Source organism: Grammomys surdaster, unplaced genomic scaffold (genome assembly GCF_004785775.1).
Source record: "Grammomys surdaster isolate TR1022 unplaced genomic scaffold, NIH_TR_1.0 201, whole genome shotgun sequence".
In the NCBI taxonomy this organism is placed as follows: Eukaryota; Metazoa; Chordata; class Mammalia; order Rodentia; family Muridae; genus Grammomys; species Grammomys surdaster.
Window position 1 is genome coordinate 162,799 of NW_021604646.1, and position 18,971 is coordinate 181,769.

The 18,971-nt window shown below is 49.4% G+C and overlaps 1 protein-coding gene across 2 annotated transcripts in view; it reads right to left on the minus strand.

Moving 5' to 3' along the window:
• Cdh5 (cadherin 5) overlaps positions 1–14,678 on the minus strand; it is a 40,216-nt gene extending 25,538 nt beyond the window's left edge. The window contains exons 1-2 of one of the 2 annotated variants that reach the window (XM_028770402.1): positions 14,575–14,678; positions 3,373–3,595 (exon numbers count right to left, since the gene is read on the minus strand). In XM_028770402.1, coding sequence (XP_028626235.1) covers positions 3,373–3,576 — 204 coding nt within the window. In that variant the 5' untranslated portion in view covers positions 3,577–3,595; positions 14,575–14,678. Of the gene's footprint in view, positions 1–3,372; positions 3,596–4,979; positions 5,061–14,574 lie in introns of those variants that run through there. The other variant, XM_028770403.1, reaches the window with a different exon arrangement.
• Positions 14,679–18,971: the final 4,293 nt, after the last annotated feature.

The following is an 18,971-nucleotide window of genomic DNA, read 5'->3' on the forward strand; positions in this document are numbered from 1 at the left end:
TCTGACTTTTCTGCCTGCTTATGGGACCCTTTCCCTCCCACTGGGTCACCTCATCCAGCCTTGATATGAGGGTTTGTGCCTGGTCTTATTGCATCTTCTCACGCCACGGTCGGTTGATATCATTGGGAGGCCTGCTCTTTTCTGAAGGGAAATGGAGGATAGAGGGGAGAGAAGTGGGAGCGGTGGTAGGAGAGGAGGGAGGGGAGGCTGCTGTTGGTATGTATTGTTTGAGAGAAGAATAAAAACAAAGAAAAAAGAGAGAGAAAGAAATATCCAAGTGACTAATACAAGTGTCATTGTCACTGCCACAGTCACCGCCACCACCATCTATGGTCACTTAGGTTCAGTGCTGAGACCTGTAGAAAGGCAATATATCCTGCTAGAAGTGTGTGGCAGAGGAGACTGGTTCACTAATGACATCCTGGAAGCAAAGCGTTGAGGGAACATTCCTAATGAGCTAACTTCCTTCCCCTAGGCTTTGCTCCTCAAGATTCCGTCATCCTCACTGGGCCACAACTTTTAGCACATGCTCTTTAGGGGACATTGAAGACCTAAATATAACATTCTGTTTGGATTAACTAGTGTGTGTGTGTGTGTACCTCTGAGGGCAACTTGTGGGAGTTGTTTGTTTCTCTCCTTCTACCAAGTGGGTCCTGACGATTAGTCATTAGACTGGAGACGAATGTCTCTGCCCACTGAGTCATCTCTCTGGCTCATAAACTACAAACAAATTTTGTGTTCATGTATGTGAAGGTAGGGGTGTGTGTGTGTGTGTGTGTGTGTGTGTGTGTGTGTGTCACAGCCCACATGCAGAGGACCATGCTCTGAATTCTCTATTCTCCTGCCACTCAGTCACCAGTGAACTCAAGTCACCAGACTTGCATAACAGGACCCTTATCTGTTGCAGCATCTCGGCAGCCCTGAGTGATAACATCCTGGCTCTGACTACCAAGAGCTCATGGTCATCTGACACCACCAAATGAATAAGAGTCCCATCTGTAAGAGATCGTGCGGTATCTACAGTCCTGGCATTGCTCAAAAGAAGTTTCTTCTGAGACTGAAGGAAAGCTTCTGAGCTTTTAAGAGTAAAAGCCAAGCGGGAATAAAAGCGTCATGCTGTAAGATACAGCGATATAGGACACACATTCCTGTTTCATAAGGGAGAAAGTGTGATGGTTAGTGTTAATTACCAGCTTGACTGGATCTTGAATCACTCAGGAGAAAAACCTCTGGGCTCACCTGTGAGGGATTATCTACGTGAGGATAATCTTTGGACATTCCTTTGAGGGGTTTTCTTGTTTCTGTTAATTGAGGTGGGACCACTCTCCCATTTCAAGAGGGGCCATTCCCTGGGCAGAGGTCCAGGACCGTATGCAGACAAGAAAGTGAGCCGAGTAAGCATTCATTGCTTTGTTCTTGATGATGGATGTGATATACCCAGCTGCTTTAAACCCCTGCTGCCTTGGCTTCCTCTTGATGATGGAGCATACCCTTGAACTGTGAGCCAAAATAAACACTTTCTCCCTGAAGTTGCTTTTGTTAGATTTTTAAAAATCAAAGCAAATAGAAAAGAAACTAAGACAGAAAGGAAGAGTTGGGACTCACGTAAGATAGAAACCCAGCACAGAATACATCAGATCTCATAGTGTCTAGCATCTCGGGCACAAGGCAGAAGGATGTGAGATCCAAAGGGCTTAGGCAGTCTCTAGAGCATCTCCCTTGATCTGGCTCTACATCTGTATTTCTGGAATATTTACCATTTGGGAATCTCCACTAGAGATTCACCTTCATCCTCCCATGTCCGTAGACCACCTTCTCAGGGGATGCCTTCACGGACTCCAAATCTACCATGTTATCCAACTTTACAGGTTTCCATTTGAAATTTTGGTAGCAGCCAGTGACCCCACAGTTTCTATATCTGCATACCTGAAAACCAACCTCATGTGAATGATACCCAGGTACAAGGCTGACGTCAGAAACAGCCAGACCACCTTAGATCATGAGCTCAGTGGCCTCTGAGTGCCTGACCAGTCAAGTTTAGGAAAAGGGATGCCAATCCTGTGGAAATGATTCCACAGTCTGTCCTTTGAGAGTCGGGTGTTCTGGTGTTCTCTTCTCAAACAAGTCAGTGGACCTCAGATGGGTAGTGTCCTGCTGATTTCTGAGATGCCCTAAAAGCATCTTTCCTATTGTCTTGTTGAAAGTATTTGGCTTATTTTTAATGCACCAATGTAAAGGCTCACAACAAAGACCTTGCCTTGAGTCTCACAAGGCTGTCGCTTCGAGCTTGTGTAAAGGAAGAGCAACATGGAAAACCCACAGCAAAGCTAGCTTGTTCAGCTCATGGTGTCTGGGAAGCAGAGCGTGTGCATGTGTGTGTGTGTGTGCGTGTGCCTGCATTTGCGCGTGCGTGTGCGTGTGCGTGTGTGTTGGAGTCCCAGTATCACCTTCAACTTCTAATGATGTTCCACTACGCCTGACTCCCTATAGCACCACAGATTGATAAAATATTAACGTGTGACCTTTGGGACACTTCTTAAGGTCCAAATTATAAACTGTATCGCCTGCTCATTCAGAGCACTGTCACCATAGCCACCATGGTTACTCCCATTGTCTTCTTCTCTGTCACTATGGAGACTATCGTTACCAACCCCACCGCCGTCGTTACCACTATCTCCACCGCCATCAACCTCCTCACCTCCCCTTTACCATCCACACTACTGACACCATCACTACTATCACCAAGGCCGACACTACCAAGAGCGTCACCATTACAATGATGCTCACTACCATAACCGCCCTCATCTCCCCACTTATTATAACCATGATGGTCATCATTACCACTTCCACCACCACCTTCATTCACCGTCATCACTGCTACCACCACCATCACCACCACCATCACCATCACCATCACCATCACTACCATCACCACCACCATCACCACCACCATCACCACCATCACCACCACCATCACCACCACCATCACCATCACTACCATCACCACCACCATCACCACCATCATCACCACCATCACCATCACTACCATCACCACCACCATCACTACCATCATCACCACCACCATCACCACCACCATCACCACCACCAACACCACCACCATCACCATCACCACCACTACCACCATCATCACCATCATCATCATCTCTACCATCCTCCTCCTCCTCACCATCATCGCTTTTCTCTTCCCCATCACAACTATCAGCATACATGTCAACGTCACCATCATTACCCTGTTCATCACCTCCTCCCCTTCAGTGACAACCACTCCTGTATTCATCACCATCTTGGCTACATGGCCATGACTATGGTCCAGTGTTGATAACGACCATCACCCTGGAACCCAAGGCTTACCTTTCCCACATAGTGGGGCAGCGATTCATTTTTTTCTTCATCTATATGCATTTGATTCCAAATCCAGTCTCTCTTTTGGCGATGGTGGGCAGGCAACATGTTGGGGGTGTCTATCTGGGGGAAGTTAGGGCCTGCCATTGCTGCCACTGCCAGCAGGCCCAAGAAGGTACCCAAAGCAGTGGCCAGCTCTGTGAGCCTCTGCATCCTTCCTGGAGGAGCTGATCTGGGGAAAGAGGATAGACACCATCAGGGCACAGTGGCCACTGTACCATGGAGCAAGTGGCTCACTCTAGAAACCAAAGTTTCTTTGTCTCTCTCCTTTATCTGTCACTCAGATGACACCAGCAGAATGATATGCTAGTCTAGGTAGGGAAGGAAAACTCAGAAACAATTTCTCCTTATATCCACATAGGATGACATGAAAGCAGGGATGGGGGTATGAGATTCCCCAGGAACCTGGGAAGAATACCTGGAATACTGATGTTCAAGATCCCAAAGCATCATAGGGGCACTCAGAATATCACCGTTTTACAAATGAGGGAACTAAGGCACAGAGAGGCTAACTTCATCTGGGAATGAAGCCCTGGCATCTGACCACAGCCAGTCAGTCACCTCCAGTGAGTGCTCACTATTTGCCTGGCTCCATTCCAGGTGCTTCAGACACACGGTCTCATTTACTCTACTTCCCAGCCTCCAAATCGTGACCCTCATTTTACAAATGAACTGAGACACAGAGACACTTAGTAACACCCCCAAATTACCCAGCGTGTAAGGAACCTAGCCCAGGCTTGGACTAAGTCTGTGTGCCTCAAAATTCCAGCTCTTTCCCGATGCCTTCTGCATCTCAGCAGCTTCGCAGCTTCTCTGAGGTAGATTTAGTGGCTCCCCTAAACATCTCCAGCTTATTCCAGCCTGAAAGCTCCTCTGGCATTGTTGTTGCCTTAGGAAGCCTCCTAGGAACTCTCAAATAGCTTTTTAAAAAATTATTTGTGTGTATGTGTTCCACAGAGCCTGGGAGGGGGCACTGGATTCCCTGGAGCTGGTATGACAGATATTACAGACAGTTGTGAGCTGTCATGTTGGTGCTAAGACTTGAACCCAGTTCCTCTGCAAGAGCAGCCAGTGCTCTTAAGCCCTTGAGCCACTTCTCCAGCCCCAATCCCAAATACCTTAACCCAGAGGTTAGCTCCTCACTCTAGAACTCTTAGGCGATGGCCAGGCTGTAGGTTGTATTGGGAGGGAGTTGGGAGGAGACTGGGGTACACATGGCTGGCTTTATAATTTGTGGGTCCAGTGTAAAATAGAGTGTGGGTTTCCATTTTTTTTTTAAATTAGAAATTTTGAAATAGAGATGAAAGAATTTTAAACTACATGGGGACCCCCTTGAAGCACGGGTCCCGTGTGGTTGTACAGGCTGTGCACTCTGGAAGGCAACCTGTAGGCTTGGAATGGATGTCACTCTGAGATCAAGTTCTGCCTCTGATCTAAGTATCAAGCATGGAAAATTTCCAGTGCCTCGTGGTGATAGAGGCCTCGATGTTGTCATCGCTATGGCTTCGCATCCCTGACCTCCCCTATCACCCACCCAGGGTCCCTGTGTCACTGACCTGCAGTTCCTGGGATGGTATGGGGAATCAGTACGGGTGCCTGGAGAAAGATGAGGGCCTTCAAGGGGCTGGAAGGGGTAGCCTCCTACCCAGCTATTGAGGGAAGGGGTGGGCCCTGTGGATCATAGGACTTTCTTAAACTCTAGTAACATCATCTTCAGACCATTGGCACCAGTCTGGCCTCAGAGAGGGCTGGGCTGTTTGTGCTGATTTTAGCACCCATGGTTCCTGCCTTTCAGCTCCTCCGAGTCTGTCTTAGAAGGAAGTGGACCCCAGCGTCCTAGAATGGGGGTTCTGAATACGGTGCTATGTGCCTAAGGGAGGCTCTGCATCCCCAGGCAAGCATTAGCAAAGAGGTCTGCATAGAAAATGCCAGGGGTTTTAGGAGTAAGATGCCAGGCAGGAAAAGGTGGTGAACAAACAGTGGGGGAAGATAGTGGAAGCCGAAGGAAGGCCTGCTAGGAATCTCGTCCTGACTCAGGGAAGTGACCTTTGACTCCACCTCGCAGGCATGGCCATGTGAGTCATTTCCTGATTTGCCCGGGGAAGAACTGCCAGGCTTGGGTTTTTCTGTTCCCCCTCAAGTAAGAAGTGACTAGGAAATAGAAACGTGATACAGTAGGAAGTGAAACAGAGAAGGTGGGTGAGATTTCTCAGGCCTGGGGTAAGCAGAGGACAGGAACCTAAATGCTATGCTGCTGGGGGCAAGCACCTCCTGGATGGAGGATTCTACTAGGCGGTGGGGCACAGCCATGAGTCAGGAAGACCTGTCCTGGAGCTCTTCCCCACACTGGGACCAACAGGAAGCTAAGAAAGTGGGAATTCCATTAGAAGTAGCTGTGAGGAGGATATGGCCAGCAGAGACTGGGAGGCCACGGGTGGTCTTTCTGAGATGGTTTTATTGTATTTTGTAGCACTGGGCATGTAACCAAGGGCCTCGTGTGTGCTAGGCAAGTGCTCTATCACTGAGTGACGCTACCAACCCTTTCATGAAAACTATTTAAGACCTGAGTGTAAGAAGGCCAGAAGGAGGAAGAGAATTTCAGTGTGTAGCACCAGGAGGAATGAAACCCCAATGTAGAAGAGCAGTTACCATGTCTGAGGAAACAACGAAGTCTCCTGCCAGATAGAAATGAGTCAAAGGGCCATGGCACTAGAGAGAGGCTACGTCAGTGTGACAGGTGAATGATGTCCTCCAAATATCCACTAGAACCTGAAGGGTCACCTTACAAAGGGACTCTTGATGGATTTCCTTAAACGGAGTATCGTTCTTGAGATGGGGAGTTGATCCTGGACTACCCAGGATAATCCCTGGGTCTTTTGAAGACAGAGGGAGAAAGATCAGATTCAAAAATAAGATGTGGCTTACTGGTGGGGCAGGCCAGTAACCACAGCTATTTAAGTGACTGTGGCAGGAGAGTCTCAAGTACAAGGCCTTCCTTGGCTACAGTCTGAGTTCAAGGCCAGTCTAGGCAACCTAGGGGGACCCTGCGTTGCAAATAAGGATGTAGCTCTGTTGGTAGTCGGCTTGCCCAGCATGCACAAATCCTGAGTTTTATCTCCAGTACCACGTAAATATATGGTGGCACATGCCCATAATCTCAGCATTTGGAAGGTGGAGGACCAGAAGTTCAAAGGTCACCTTCAGCCACCTAGGAAGCTGGAGGCCAGCCTAGGACACTTGCCTCAAAAAATAAATTGAAATAACAGAGAAAGGAAAGAGTGGGGTCCGGATGCAGTTCTATAGTAGGGCTTTTGTCTCCAATATGTGAAGGCCTGGATTCCAGCACCACGAAAAGATGCAGCGAGATGAAGCTGAGGTGCTGAGAGAGTGTACATTAGCTGTAGGAGCTGGAAGTAGTGTAGTCATGAGTTCCTTCTGAGGCCTGTGGAGGGGTTACAGCTCTGACTTTAGCCCTCTGAGAACCATCCCAGACTCCTGGCTTTCAGAACTGTAAGGCAATACATAAATCAACAGGTGTAGCTTTAAGCCCTCAGATCTGTGAGAGCTTGTCGTTGTCATTGGAGGATTATGGTCTGCTTACTGTGCTTGTTCCTGAGCACACAATCCTTAAGTGATGCCTGCCTATAATCCCAGGACTTGGGAAGCACAGGTGGAAGGACTGCCAGAAACGTGAGGCCAGCGCTAGCTACATCGCAAAATCCGGCCTCCGAAGAACAATAATGATAATACCTTGCCCAATCATTTTCAGAGAGTTTGTGTGGGTTGGTTTCTTTCCTAGGCACTCCTCCTTGCACTCACCAACCTCTGCACTGGACCACAGACCCTTTTCTGGGACTCCTAGCCTTGGCCTTAGCCTCTGACTGGGTTTGGTTAAGAGATGTCCAGCGGGTGTTCTGCTAATGGAAGGAGAGAAGTGCGCTTCTCTTTCCCCGTTCCTCTGATCCATCTTTCCCCTGCAGCTTACAACATACCAGCTTCTGGTGGGCCACCTCTGTGGGATTTGTCTCTGGGATCTGGACTCTGTAAGTGTTTCCCTTTTGCCCTTTCAGCCCTAGAGTGATTATAGCTTCTCCCCATTGCTAGTCTCTGGGTGCCTCCATGTGTAGCTTGGTCCCTGTCCTACCGTCGTCCCCAGCCTTCACTGGAAGTCCCTTCAAAGAGCCCACTTTAGACATTGAGTTCCCTCAGGGGACTCTGCGTGACACACTGAGCAAACACAATTTCTTTATGGGACCTGTTGGAATGAGAGAAGGCTTCAGAGGGCTGACAACAGCCACCAGCGATATGAGGAAATTATTATATTAGACGTCAATGAAGCAGAGTTCACTGGCTCACAGGGGACACTAGCTTGTTGGCGGGCTTTGGCTGGCCACATAGAGTTATCAAAGATGCAGGGCTGACCTTCTGCTCTGTGTCCAGCAGAGGCCTTGCTGTGAGCCCTGAAAAGAAAGCCTCTGGCCCACAAGGTCATCAGCAACTTCCCAACCTCTAACGGGAATGGCTTTTGCTGTCACAGTGTCCTTTAAAGCAGGGGACGGGAAGGTCTGTTCACTTTGACTTCTTGTCAGTCAGCTGTGGGTGAGAAGGGAGGGCCATGGAGAGTGGGCCCATGGGAGGTGGGAATCTTGTGAGGCTGGACCCTAGGGGGTAGAGTAGGCTGGCCTCCCCAAGCATGCTATCTGACTTAAACCTTGCCACAGCTTTGAGGCAATTACCAATAGTCCCCTTCTGCAGATGAGGAAGGAAAGACTCTGGAAGGCTCGGACTGAAACAGCCTGTCTTGTGTCACCTCTCTCTCCAGCAACACTTGTCATAATAGTAGTTCTCAGTGCTTAGCTTTCGGAAATACCCCATCATTTAAATTTCACACTTAGGATGTAGAGATTCTCATTCCCATTTTGCAGATGAGGAAGTCTAGAGATTGCCCAGCACACAATCTGCCCTCTTCTAAATTCTGATTGACTACATACAGTCTCAGAGGGACCTGGAGGACTTTCCATTCAATAGCCACACTTATCGTTACCTTTAGTGTTAGAAATCTAGCAGAGAGGAAGGGTTTTGTAGGACAGCTATCATCCTTTCCTCCTGTCTAGGAACGGAAGCTAGGACTACTGTGGTCTCTCTGGAAGCCGAATCTCCTGAAGGTTTAGGGCCTGCCCAGGTGATGCTGTCTCTTTCCTCCCACTCCCCCAGCAGAGTCTCATCTCTCTTGGCCCTTCTTACTAGCTTTGGAAAGGCTTAGAATGTCTCTGGGTGGAATCAGGGCACCAAAGATGTCTGAAAGGCTTGAGGACCGGGATGTGATTTCATGCTGAGCATCCCAAGTGAATACTTGGGAACTTGTGTGAACACAGCAGCCAGGGGACAGGAAGTGCCTCGTGGCTCAGCTGTGGGTGTGGAACACTCAGGGGTTGCCCATATCTCTTGCCACCCAGGAGCTGTGGCGATGCCCTAACTCTGGGGGCATGCTCGTGCTTTGAGAGAAAAATTCCAAATGGATGACAGGGCTTGCTATGCCCTCAGTCAGTCTAAGGATGCCAAGTAGATTCTAATTTTGAAGACCAAGAGTGCCCTAATGTTGAGCATACACAGAGCTCAGGGCAGTGTCTCTGAGAACCCAAATATGGCTGAATTCAACTATGCCCTGGAAGGTAAGGGTCTTGGAGGCTTCTGGAGTCTATCTCTGGAGTAGCCATAGGCCAAGGTGCTAGAAGTGAGATACCTAGGCCAGACTGAGTTGGACAGGGCAGGGCCCTATGGCTCTATCTGCTGCTCTCTGGGTTCCCTTTGAGGCTCCAAGCATAGGCCTAGCTATGAGACCTTAATTCCAGGACCTCTTATTCCCACTGGGCTTGGTCATACCACACCACTTCCCTGAAGGAAGCCAGGAGAGGGCAAGATTATATAGTCGCTTGCACATTAACACCTATCTTATATAGGCCTTTGTGCCTAGGGACCCAGGACACAAACCACACCATATGAAAAAATAATTCAATGTGTGCTAGGAGGAAAGGATTTGAGAAGCTGTGAGAGGGGGTATGTGTGGGGGGAGGGGAGGCAGAACTGGCCTGCTGCCTGAGTTTTTGTTTTTGTTTTGCTCATTCACCCACTGTGAGACATCAAGCCAAGTCCCCCTTCCCTTTGTCTTTACAGCCCATCCGTCCCTAGCACTTGGCCTCAAAGAGGCTGTGAGACAGGTTCAGTCTTGAGTTCTACAGATGACTAGCTTTGGGTCTAGCTGAAGAGGGAAGGGGTGTGGAGGAGCCGGGGTGTCTCTGGGGCTCCCTGGGACTAGGTTCTGGCTTTGTAGCAGAACAGATGTAGGAAATTTGGCTCTGGTTAGAGCCCCTCAGCGGGGCATAAGACCAGTGTTTTGGGTTTGTCCGCCCCTGACCACAGGCATCTGATCAGGGCCCCAGTTAAGCCTTAGATTCTAGCTGCTAGGTTCTGTCCTTTTGAGGAGGTTATTCACTATCCTGGAGGGCTCCAGGGAGAGGTAAACTATCTATCTATCTATCTATCTATCTATCTATCTATCTATCTATCTATCTATCTATCTATATCTCATGGGAGCCTCATATCCTTCTAGAAGCTGGTATGAGTCCCCAGTGGCCCTGTATATAGGTATGTTCCCACAGAAATTTCACAGAACTGACTCCTTTACCTCCTATACACGGCTCTCTCCTCTATCCACCCTATGGCCTTCAGTGAGGACTTGGAGCTGGATCTAGCGGCTAAGTGGAGCCCCAGGGAGGGCCTCTGAGGATGGTTGGAATGCTCAGCCCTACCCCAGCCCCCTGCAGACTGTGGACTCCAGCCTGGAGGTCTGGGTCAGGGATGAGGGGCAGGGCGATGGGCGGAGATGGCTCAGAACATGTAGGGGGTGTGCCTGTGCTCAGTGGCTTCAGAGCCTTAGCTCTGTGTGTGGCCCTGGGCAGCTCTCAGCCTGCCTACCCCACACTTTGAGCCTCAGCTAGGACTGGACTTGGATCTAACAGTACATGTATCTCCCACTCCTCTAGTGATTCCTACCTCCTCTTCTTGAGCTCTCCCTCCCCCCGCCACCATGTTTAACAACTGGGTTTTGTCAACTGGACGTTGGAAGAGTGAATCCCATTGGCTATGAGCTGGCCCCTTGGGGCTTTCTTGTAGCTCAGTTTAGCACTGAGACCTATTCCTAGGACTTCCAGACCTGTTCCTTCCCTGGGACTGTCTCCTGGTTTGGCTTGTGGCTGTGCTCCCTTCTGAATTTCCCTTGTCTAAGCTCTTCTTGTAGCTTTTCACCTCTCCAGCATGAAGCCAAGCTCCAGAGCCAGCCAGCAGCGTGTCAGCCCCTCCAATTCTTCTATCTTCTACCTTCCTACCTCCTTCCAGCCACGAGACATCCTAAAGGTTTCTAGAATGCACGATGCTTATCCTATACCCAACATGCTAGCGTATCCTTCCTAGTTTTGCTCTCTGAGTGAGCGCAGCCCCAGACCACCTCCTCCATCAGATCTTCTAACTGCTGTTAGCTTCCAGCCCAGCCTCTGCTTCCTAGCCTGAGCATCCTCTTCCCAGAATCATTCAGCCTCCGACTCTGTACTACATCCTAGTGTTCGGGTACCTCAAGGTAAGTCTGGGGTCTGATGGTGTAGAATCCCCCTGTGGCTCAGTCTCCTATTCTGAAACTGCTTCTGGGTCTCTTTTTACTCACAGGATTTAAAAACCATGTATATTTGCAGACAGTACCTTGGGTGGTCAGAGCAAATGCAACATGTGGTTTAACTGAACAACAACAAAAAGCTCTTGCTTATTCCCAAATAGCCCCTCTAACAGCCATCATATTGCTAGATCCCACTAAAATTTGATCCTTTAGGACAATGAAATAATTTCCCCTACAGGTCTGCAGAGAGAAAACACATATCCCTGAGCTGTGAGCCTCTTCAGGCAAGGCTGCCAAATTAGAACTCATAGGCTGTTGCTACTCACCTCTTCCCATACCCCATGGCAGACATCACTAATCAATCACACTGTTCATTCCTCAGTAATACAATACAACTTTTTAGGTAGAGACTTGCAATAGAACCAAATCTTGTCTGCAATTTGAAACTGATTTATGGCGAGTCTTTGAGTGCTAGGTCATTTAAACTAGATCTCTGTCTCCTATGGGGAGGCTCAAGCATCAGACAGAGGACTCCCACCCTAGGGAGTCTTTCAGCCTCCTTTGAGCATCCTGACTTGGGCTGGGTTGGTGGAGCAGTTGTGGGGCATCAGAACAAGGTCTGTATGTTTGTCTGTTTGAACCTGACCTGTGGCTCATGTGCTCTGTGGTCTTGTGTCTATGTATTGCCCTATCTGGGCTTCAGTGACTGCATCTGTAATAAAGGCAACAGATACTGAATCCCTGGACAGGAGGACTAGAAGAGGTGAACCCCAGTATACATAGACAGTGCCCCCAAGTATGTGGGTAGCTGACCTTTACCTACCTGTCCTCTCTGGTCTAGAGCTGTGCCTTCCACCAGCTGCCTCACTTTTGACCTCATTTCCTGGTCTAGTCTTAGGTTCATCTCCCATTTCCCTGTTCTTCTCCAGGGGTAAATGCTATTCACCACTATCTGTCCACCCCTGAGCCCCATTTCTTCCTGCTAGCCTATGGATCTGCCAGGTCATCCCTGAGAGGACTTAAGAAGCATCCTCTGACACAGAGAGATGAGAGACAAAGGCTGAGTTTGTCGGAGCTGTGCAAGTCTTCCCAGAATTCCAGGTTCCTACTCTTCCTTCAAGAAGTTCTCTGTAGCTTCTCCTCTCAATGCCAACTTAGAGCAGGATTATGATGGACTTTTTATATTTCCCCAACAACAGTAGAACCAATCTCTTAGGGCAGTTCCTGGGTTATCCGTATACTGGCTGCCGTGCTCTAAGTTATATGATTGTCTCTTCTCTAAACTCCAATATAGAATATGGCTATGGGGTCAGCCCTATCCCCTTCCCACTTTATAATATGTGACCTCATGTCTGGCTAGCCTCTCTGGATCCCAGGGGTCACATGGGAATTAATCATGTCAACTGAGGGAGTGCCAACAAGGTGATGGAAGCAACCAGAAATGGTCCACTCAGCCAGGGGTTGATATTTTTGCTGGGATGGTGGCTAATACCTCCTATCTCTGAGGTTCGCATGCAACTGTGATTCATCTAACTTTGGGAGAAAAAAAGTGTGGCCCTTTGGTCTTCCTGCTCCATGTCCGGTTCTTGTTTAGCTGCACAATGGTCGGCCTGAGACTATGGGGTAGGCAGGTTAACCCCTTCAAGGTCCTGGGAACTTCTTCCAGCTCCTAGCTCTGAAAATTAGAATTTGAAAGACTGCTCTGAGGCTCAACTGCTGCTGGGCCCCTCGGGGTCACCTGGTACTCTCCAGTCCACAGATGGCTGAACTCAGGCCAGATGCAGGGGAGTTTTGTGACTTCCTTGCCCACCGGAGGACAGCTAATTGTTCTGGGCTGTCAAAATCCTCCCTGGGACTCAGCATTCATGCCCTGCTCTAAAGAACCCAGAGCCCACCAGCCTCCCAGATCCTTGAAGCATCCTACCTTGAAGCCATCACCTGTTATTAGTGTGCCTGCCTGCCACATTTCTTCAGGGGTAGCTAATGAACGCGGATGTCCAGAGGAGCTTGCAACAGGGGTAGCTAAGAATATGGCCTCTTACTTCAGTTTCTCCTTTCATATTCTGGGTGCCACCCCCTAACAAGAGGTGAGGTGGGGGACTTGTGCCTGTGCTTTGGGGTTCCAAATCTTTGTGGTATTCACAGCCATCTATTGCTATGGGGGAGTGGGTAAATCCATTCAGGATTCCCTGGCTATCTGCCTCTCATTATGAGTTAATCCCAGAGCCAAGGGTGTATATCACAAGTAAGGACTGAAGACAGTTCCACAACTTTATAGTCTGGAAGCCAGAGATCCCACAGGTTCCAGGAAGAGCCTGTGTTGTGGAGGACTAGATCTACGTTTCAATCGTCATCCTGACTCAGTTTTCACAGTGACACTCCTCCAGATCTCGGTTGCTTTCTCTGAGTACAGAGAGACCCTATCTACCTCCTCGAGGCTGGATAGTAAATCCGGGAGCCATAGTTTTGTTGGAATATTCTGTCTGCATGAACCATCTCCACTGCTCGCCACAGATTGTGAGTAGAATTGCATCCAAAAATGTCCTCTCCTAATGAAGGTTTGGAGACCTTAGGTTACCATCCCAAGGCCACAAGGAAGTGAGTAGGCTGGGATCAGTGCCGAGGGTCACCATCTCTAAGCTAGACTTTTGGCTCAGAGGTCCTTGTCTCCAGGGCCTTCCAGAGACTGCTGAGCTGTGCAGCCACAGGGATCCTTGAGCTCTAGGCCCTGAGTATCTACTGTTGGGGGAGAAACTCCAGGCTGCCTTCCTGCCAGCAGCCGCCTAAACACAAAGCAGGCCCAGTGAGTCTAGGGGAGATGAGGGAAGAGGGTTCATAAATGGGACCCCAAGTGCCCAGAGCTGGACCTCAGAATGCTCATCTTGAAAGTGGGAGACATCGACAGAGTGCTCCTTTCAGCACCCTAAATCCCACTCTAGTCCCTTGTGGAGTGGGTAGGGATAACGAGGGTGGGGCAATGTAAGTCAGACCTTGGTAAATCTATCCCTTTAGCTCTGGACCAGCCTGTCCTATGGGCAGAAGGCAGAGCTAATCCTGGTAGATAGGGAAGGGAAACACAGAACTGTTATTTGCCCATCTCACTCAAAGCAGATCCTACCCAAATCCAAGGTCCAGACTCCAGTCCTCTGCCCTAGCATGTTGAGCAACAGTGGACATCCTATCCTCTTTGAGCCTGGTATCCAGAGACTCTTCGGGTCACTGGGGTTTCACTGAGTAACACAGTCTACTTATAAGGCTGCTGAGTCTTTCTCACACATTAGCCCTGAGATAACTACTTGCATCCTTGCACACTAAGAGATATACATTCTTTAACCCTACTCTGGCCCTACCTGAGACTCAGGCTCCGGAGAGGCTGTTGTCCCTTGGGGAGTCCTACAATGCCCATCCTGTATGGGCGAGCCAGGACCCTCCCAGTTTTAGCTCCATGGGTCAGGAGTAGAGAGAGGTTTGGGAGTCTCACTTACCTTATCCGTGAGCTGAAGGCTCTCCACTGCAGTCTGTCCAGGGCTGAGCTTTGTGTAGAGCTCTGTTGATTGCCTCAGGAGGGGAGAGGGGAGCCACACCCAGGCTGGGAGGGAGGCAGGTTTTTCCAACTGGCCCTGGCCCACTTCCCCTCGGGATGGTTTCCTGTTATTGTTCCTTTGTGAGCTGCCTGCAGATAGGCAAGCCCTGTGGTGGGCGGCCTCAGCCTGGTTAGAAGTCTGGTCCCCGTGGAAGCCTTGGACCTGTCTGTGGTATTCAATTCAAACCTCAATTCCAGGTCTCATCCAAGGAGCTGTGAGCTAAGGACTGGCTGTGGGGGTCCTAGGCTTTTACCAGAGCATTCAGCCATACCTGGAAGGCAGGTATCATATTCCCCACTTTATAGTTCAGAAAGCAGAGACTTACTTGGTCTGAGGTACTTGTTTCTTAGCTGGACAGAGTAACCAAGACAGAAATCCACCTACTTCGGCTTCTCCACAGAGCTTGTTTTCCATGGTGCCTCTGTGGTATGGTGGGATGAAAGGGGGCTCTGGAGGTCTCAGGAGTGGAGTAGCTGAGAAATGGGACAGACAATCACTTTCAGCACCAAAGTGCCTGTCAGCTTCTTCCAGGCAGGGTGTGTGAGTTTCAGTTCCAAGGTACCAGCCTGAAGCACATCTCACTTTACAAATACTGGGTGATGGAGTTTTACTTCTGATGTGACCATGGACCAGCCAGGGATCCATACCTCAGTCTCCTCGTCTGGACAATGGAAGGTAATCAATCATAGGCTTGAATCAGCAAAAGTAAGACGAACGAAAAAGACAGCTAAGCAGAAGGTAGACCAGAGTCCCTCAGAATCAAGAGGTTAGGGAGATGAGGTTAAGATTCTCTCTTCATTCATTATTTGATGGGCTAGTAAAAATTTCAGGGTGCTGGCTCAGACTAAGTGACTTGGAATATATAAGGCAGACCCCTAGAGTGTACCCTTTGGCCAGTTGCCTGGGTTTCTTCATGCGTAAAAGTTTGGGAAGTCCCCAATTTGCCCTGCTTTTCAGTGAGGCAAAGAGGAACCATAAGAGAGCAGATCTTTCCAGGCACGGAGAAAATACTGCAGGGGGCAGGTAGGGAGAGGAAGAAAGGGTTTTCTGTTCGGGTTAGGTGGTACTGGATATGCCCATTAGACACCCAAGTAGAGACATGGGTGTGATGAGTGGAGATGGGCTCCTTGTCCAAAGAGGAGCCATGTTGGTCCATGGCAGTAGACCAACTTGCAGGGAGAGAGGGCTCATCCTCTGAAGTTTGTGTGTCCCTTCCAGAAGGGTCCTGTCATAAAGGGGTTGTGGAAGCTAGTGAGGTCAGGATGGTGGCCAGCTGGGTCACCCTGGGTAAGGGTGTGACTAGGAGAGCTCCAGTCCCTGACCATAGCAGATTCAACAAAACTGATGGGAGGGGACAGTCAGGGTGGGGGTGGGGGAGTGACAAGGAAGCAAAGTTGGTATAGTCAATCACTCCTCCAGGTCCTCTGAGAACTGAACTGGAACCAAGGCCCGAGGATGGAGTTTGAATTATGATGGAGTATTAGCGTTCTGAGACCGTGTGAAGACAGATGATGACACCGGAGTAAGAGGGGGTGGACAGGTAACCGCCACTGGGGCTGTTTTCAGCTCTGAGCCAGATCCATAACATTCAACCTCTCTGTCTCTCTCTGTCTCTATCTCTGTCTCTCTGCATCTCTCTCTCTCTCTCTCTCTCTCTCTCTCTCTCTCTCTCTCTCTCTCTCTCTCTGTGTGTGTGTGTGTGTGTGTGTGTGTGAGCAAACAATAGCTCCACATTTTCTTCTTTGTCAGGATCTGTTGTTCTCTGCCCTCAAGGTGGGCTGGCCCAGCACAGACTGCTCCCTGTGAGAGCTGCCTATCCTGGTGGTCTGTGACCTCAGTGGACATGTCTGCCAGGGTAGCACTTTCCGCTGGGTCCCAAACTCAGCGCTGGCAGGCTGCCAGGGACAGGGCTTGTTCTGCCGTCAACGCAAACTCTTTTGTTTTGTTTTTTGTACTCTAGCCCAGGGGGATATGTCTGCCCTGAAAACAGCCATCACTGTCATCTCTAACAGTAAACAATGGACAGGCAAGCTTTGAATGTGGCCTGGACTCCAGGGATGGCAGTGGAGCTCTACGTAGCAGAAGTTCAGTCCCAAAAGGCCAAGCTATCGTTCTTCAGACCCCTTGTGGGTCCAATGCCTGATTTCACCTACTTCCTAATCCCTCCCCCCTCTCCCCTCACTCCAAGCCCATGGGAGGCAAAGAAGGTACTGGGAGGAGGGCACATGCACAGGGAGTAGCACTGAGCGTGCAGGAGGCTGCCAGGAAGACAGGAAGCATGATGGTCTGCCAGAGCAGATTAGATGCAAACTAAGGAAGTGGTACAAGGGGCCAGGGGATGCTCACCTAGCCTGACCAGGGAGGGAGTCTTGTGTGAGGAGCTTACAGGCCATGAGGCTGGCAGACCCTGGGGCTAGATCTTGTCTGTGTGTTCTAGACCAGAAAGTTGGCTTCTCTGAGCTGCTCTCTTTGTCTCTGAAATGACCTTCAGGACACATTTTTTTCAGGACTAGGAGGAGGTCAAAGGGACACTGGCAATCAGTAACACAAGCAAGGCATACTGAACACGTGCTTCCGATGGGTGAGATCTCTGGGGCAGGAATGATGCCCCAGTGGCTAAGAGCATCAGTTGCTCTTCTCAGAGGACCTTGTTTCTGCTCTTGGTACCCTTATGGCCACTAATCGGTGTCTGTAACTCTAGTTCCAGAGATCTAGTGCCATCTTCTGGCTTCCTCCTGAACTGCATGCCCATGGTGCACAGATGTACATAGAGGCAAAATACCCGTATGCATAAAATAAAAATAAATAAATTTTTTTTAAAAACTGAGCATGGTCCTTAAGCCTCAGGATCACTAGGGTAAGGAGAGGAGCTGGAAATGTAGATTCCTTGCCCTCACCCGAGGTGGGCGGAGACAGATGCCTGGAGATGGAACCCCAATATCTACATATCTACAGCCTGGCAGCCTTTTAGACCTTGTGGCTGAGCACTCACATTAAAAAACACACACACACACACACACACACACATACACAATACACATACATACACATACACACACATACACACACATACACACATACACACACATATACACATACACACATACACACACACACATTCACATACACACATATACACACATATACACACATACAGGCACACATACACACACACATACACACACACATACACACACACACACACATACACACATACACATACATACACATACACACACATACACACATACACACACATACACACACATACACACATACACGCACATACACACATACACGCACATACACACACATACACACACATACACACATACACACACACATACACACACACACACCATGTGCTGCTCATGCCTAGAGCACCTAATTTAGCCCCGAGACAAGCCTGGGGTTAGTTGTTGTTAGCTTTGCTACACAGATGGGGAAACCATAACCTGGGAATTTAGGTGCTGCCTGGGGTTTGAGAGCTTATTGTTGGTGCAATACCGGTTCTTAAGCAGGCCTTCCTCTTCGTCACAGGGAAGCTCTTTACCCACCAGGCTTTCCTGCCCTTCGGCAGTGTGTCATTAGAACTCTTCCGGGTCACAGTAATTTTCTGTCAATAAAAGTTTCCCACAGTATGGGGCAATCAACTTTAGCGCAGGAGGGTGATGCCTTTGGCTTCATCATCGGTGGTGCTGGACTTGAAGGCATGTGAGTTCCTCCTTCTGGGATCTGCCTGTGCTTTTCCATTTCCTGCATTCAGATCTTTCTCTTGTTTGCAGAGTCCCTTGATCTTCTCTCTGATTTCACATCCCCCATACCAGGGTTAGGATTCATGAGTTCACCCACTGGTTCATTGTCCTTCTTCTAGCCAGATGTGTCTCACTGATGTGCAGCACAGATGGAGTTCTCCCTAAATGAGGACTTGGGGTTGTACAAGCATCGGAATCAGGGGTGGAACACTGAGGGTGGAGCTACAGCTTCCCCAGGGACTATATGTCCCACAGCTTCCCCAGGAATGTGTCCCACACTCCACTCTGCCTATGTGCACTCAGTAGTGGGGCTCCCAGCATTCCTCCCATCCCCTCCCAGCCTGTTGCTGCCTTGCCTAGGAGCCAAGCGATCAGCTGTACCTTCTATGGCCAGCATTACTGTTAGTTTGTCTTCCTGTCTTGGTTCCTGGTTTTCTTTTCCTTTCCTTCCCTTTCCTTCTTCCCTTCCCTTCCCTTCCCTTCCCTTCCCTTCCCTTCCCTTCCCTTCCCTTCCCTTCCCTTCCCTTCCCTTCCCTCCCTTCC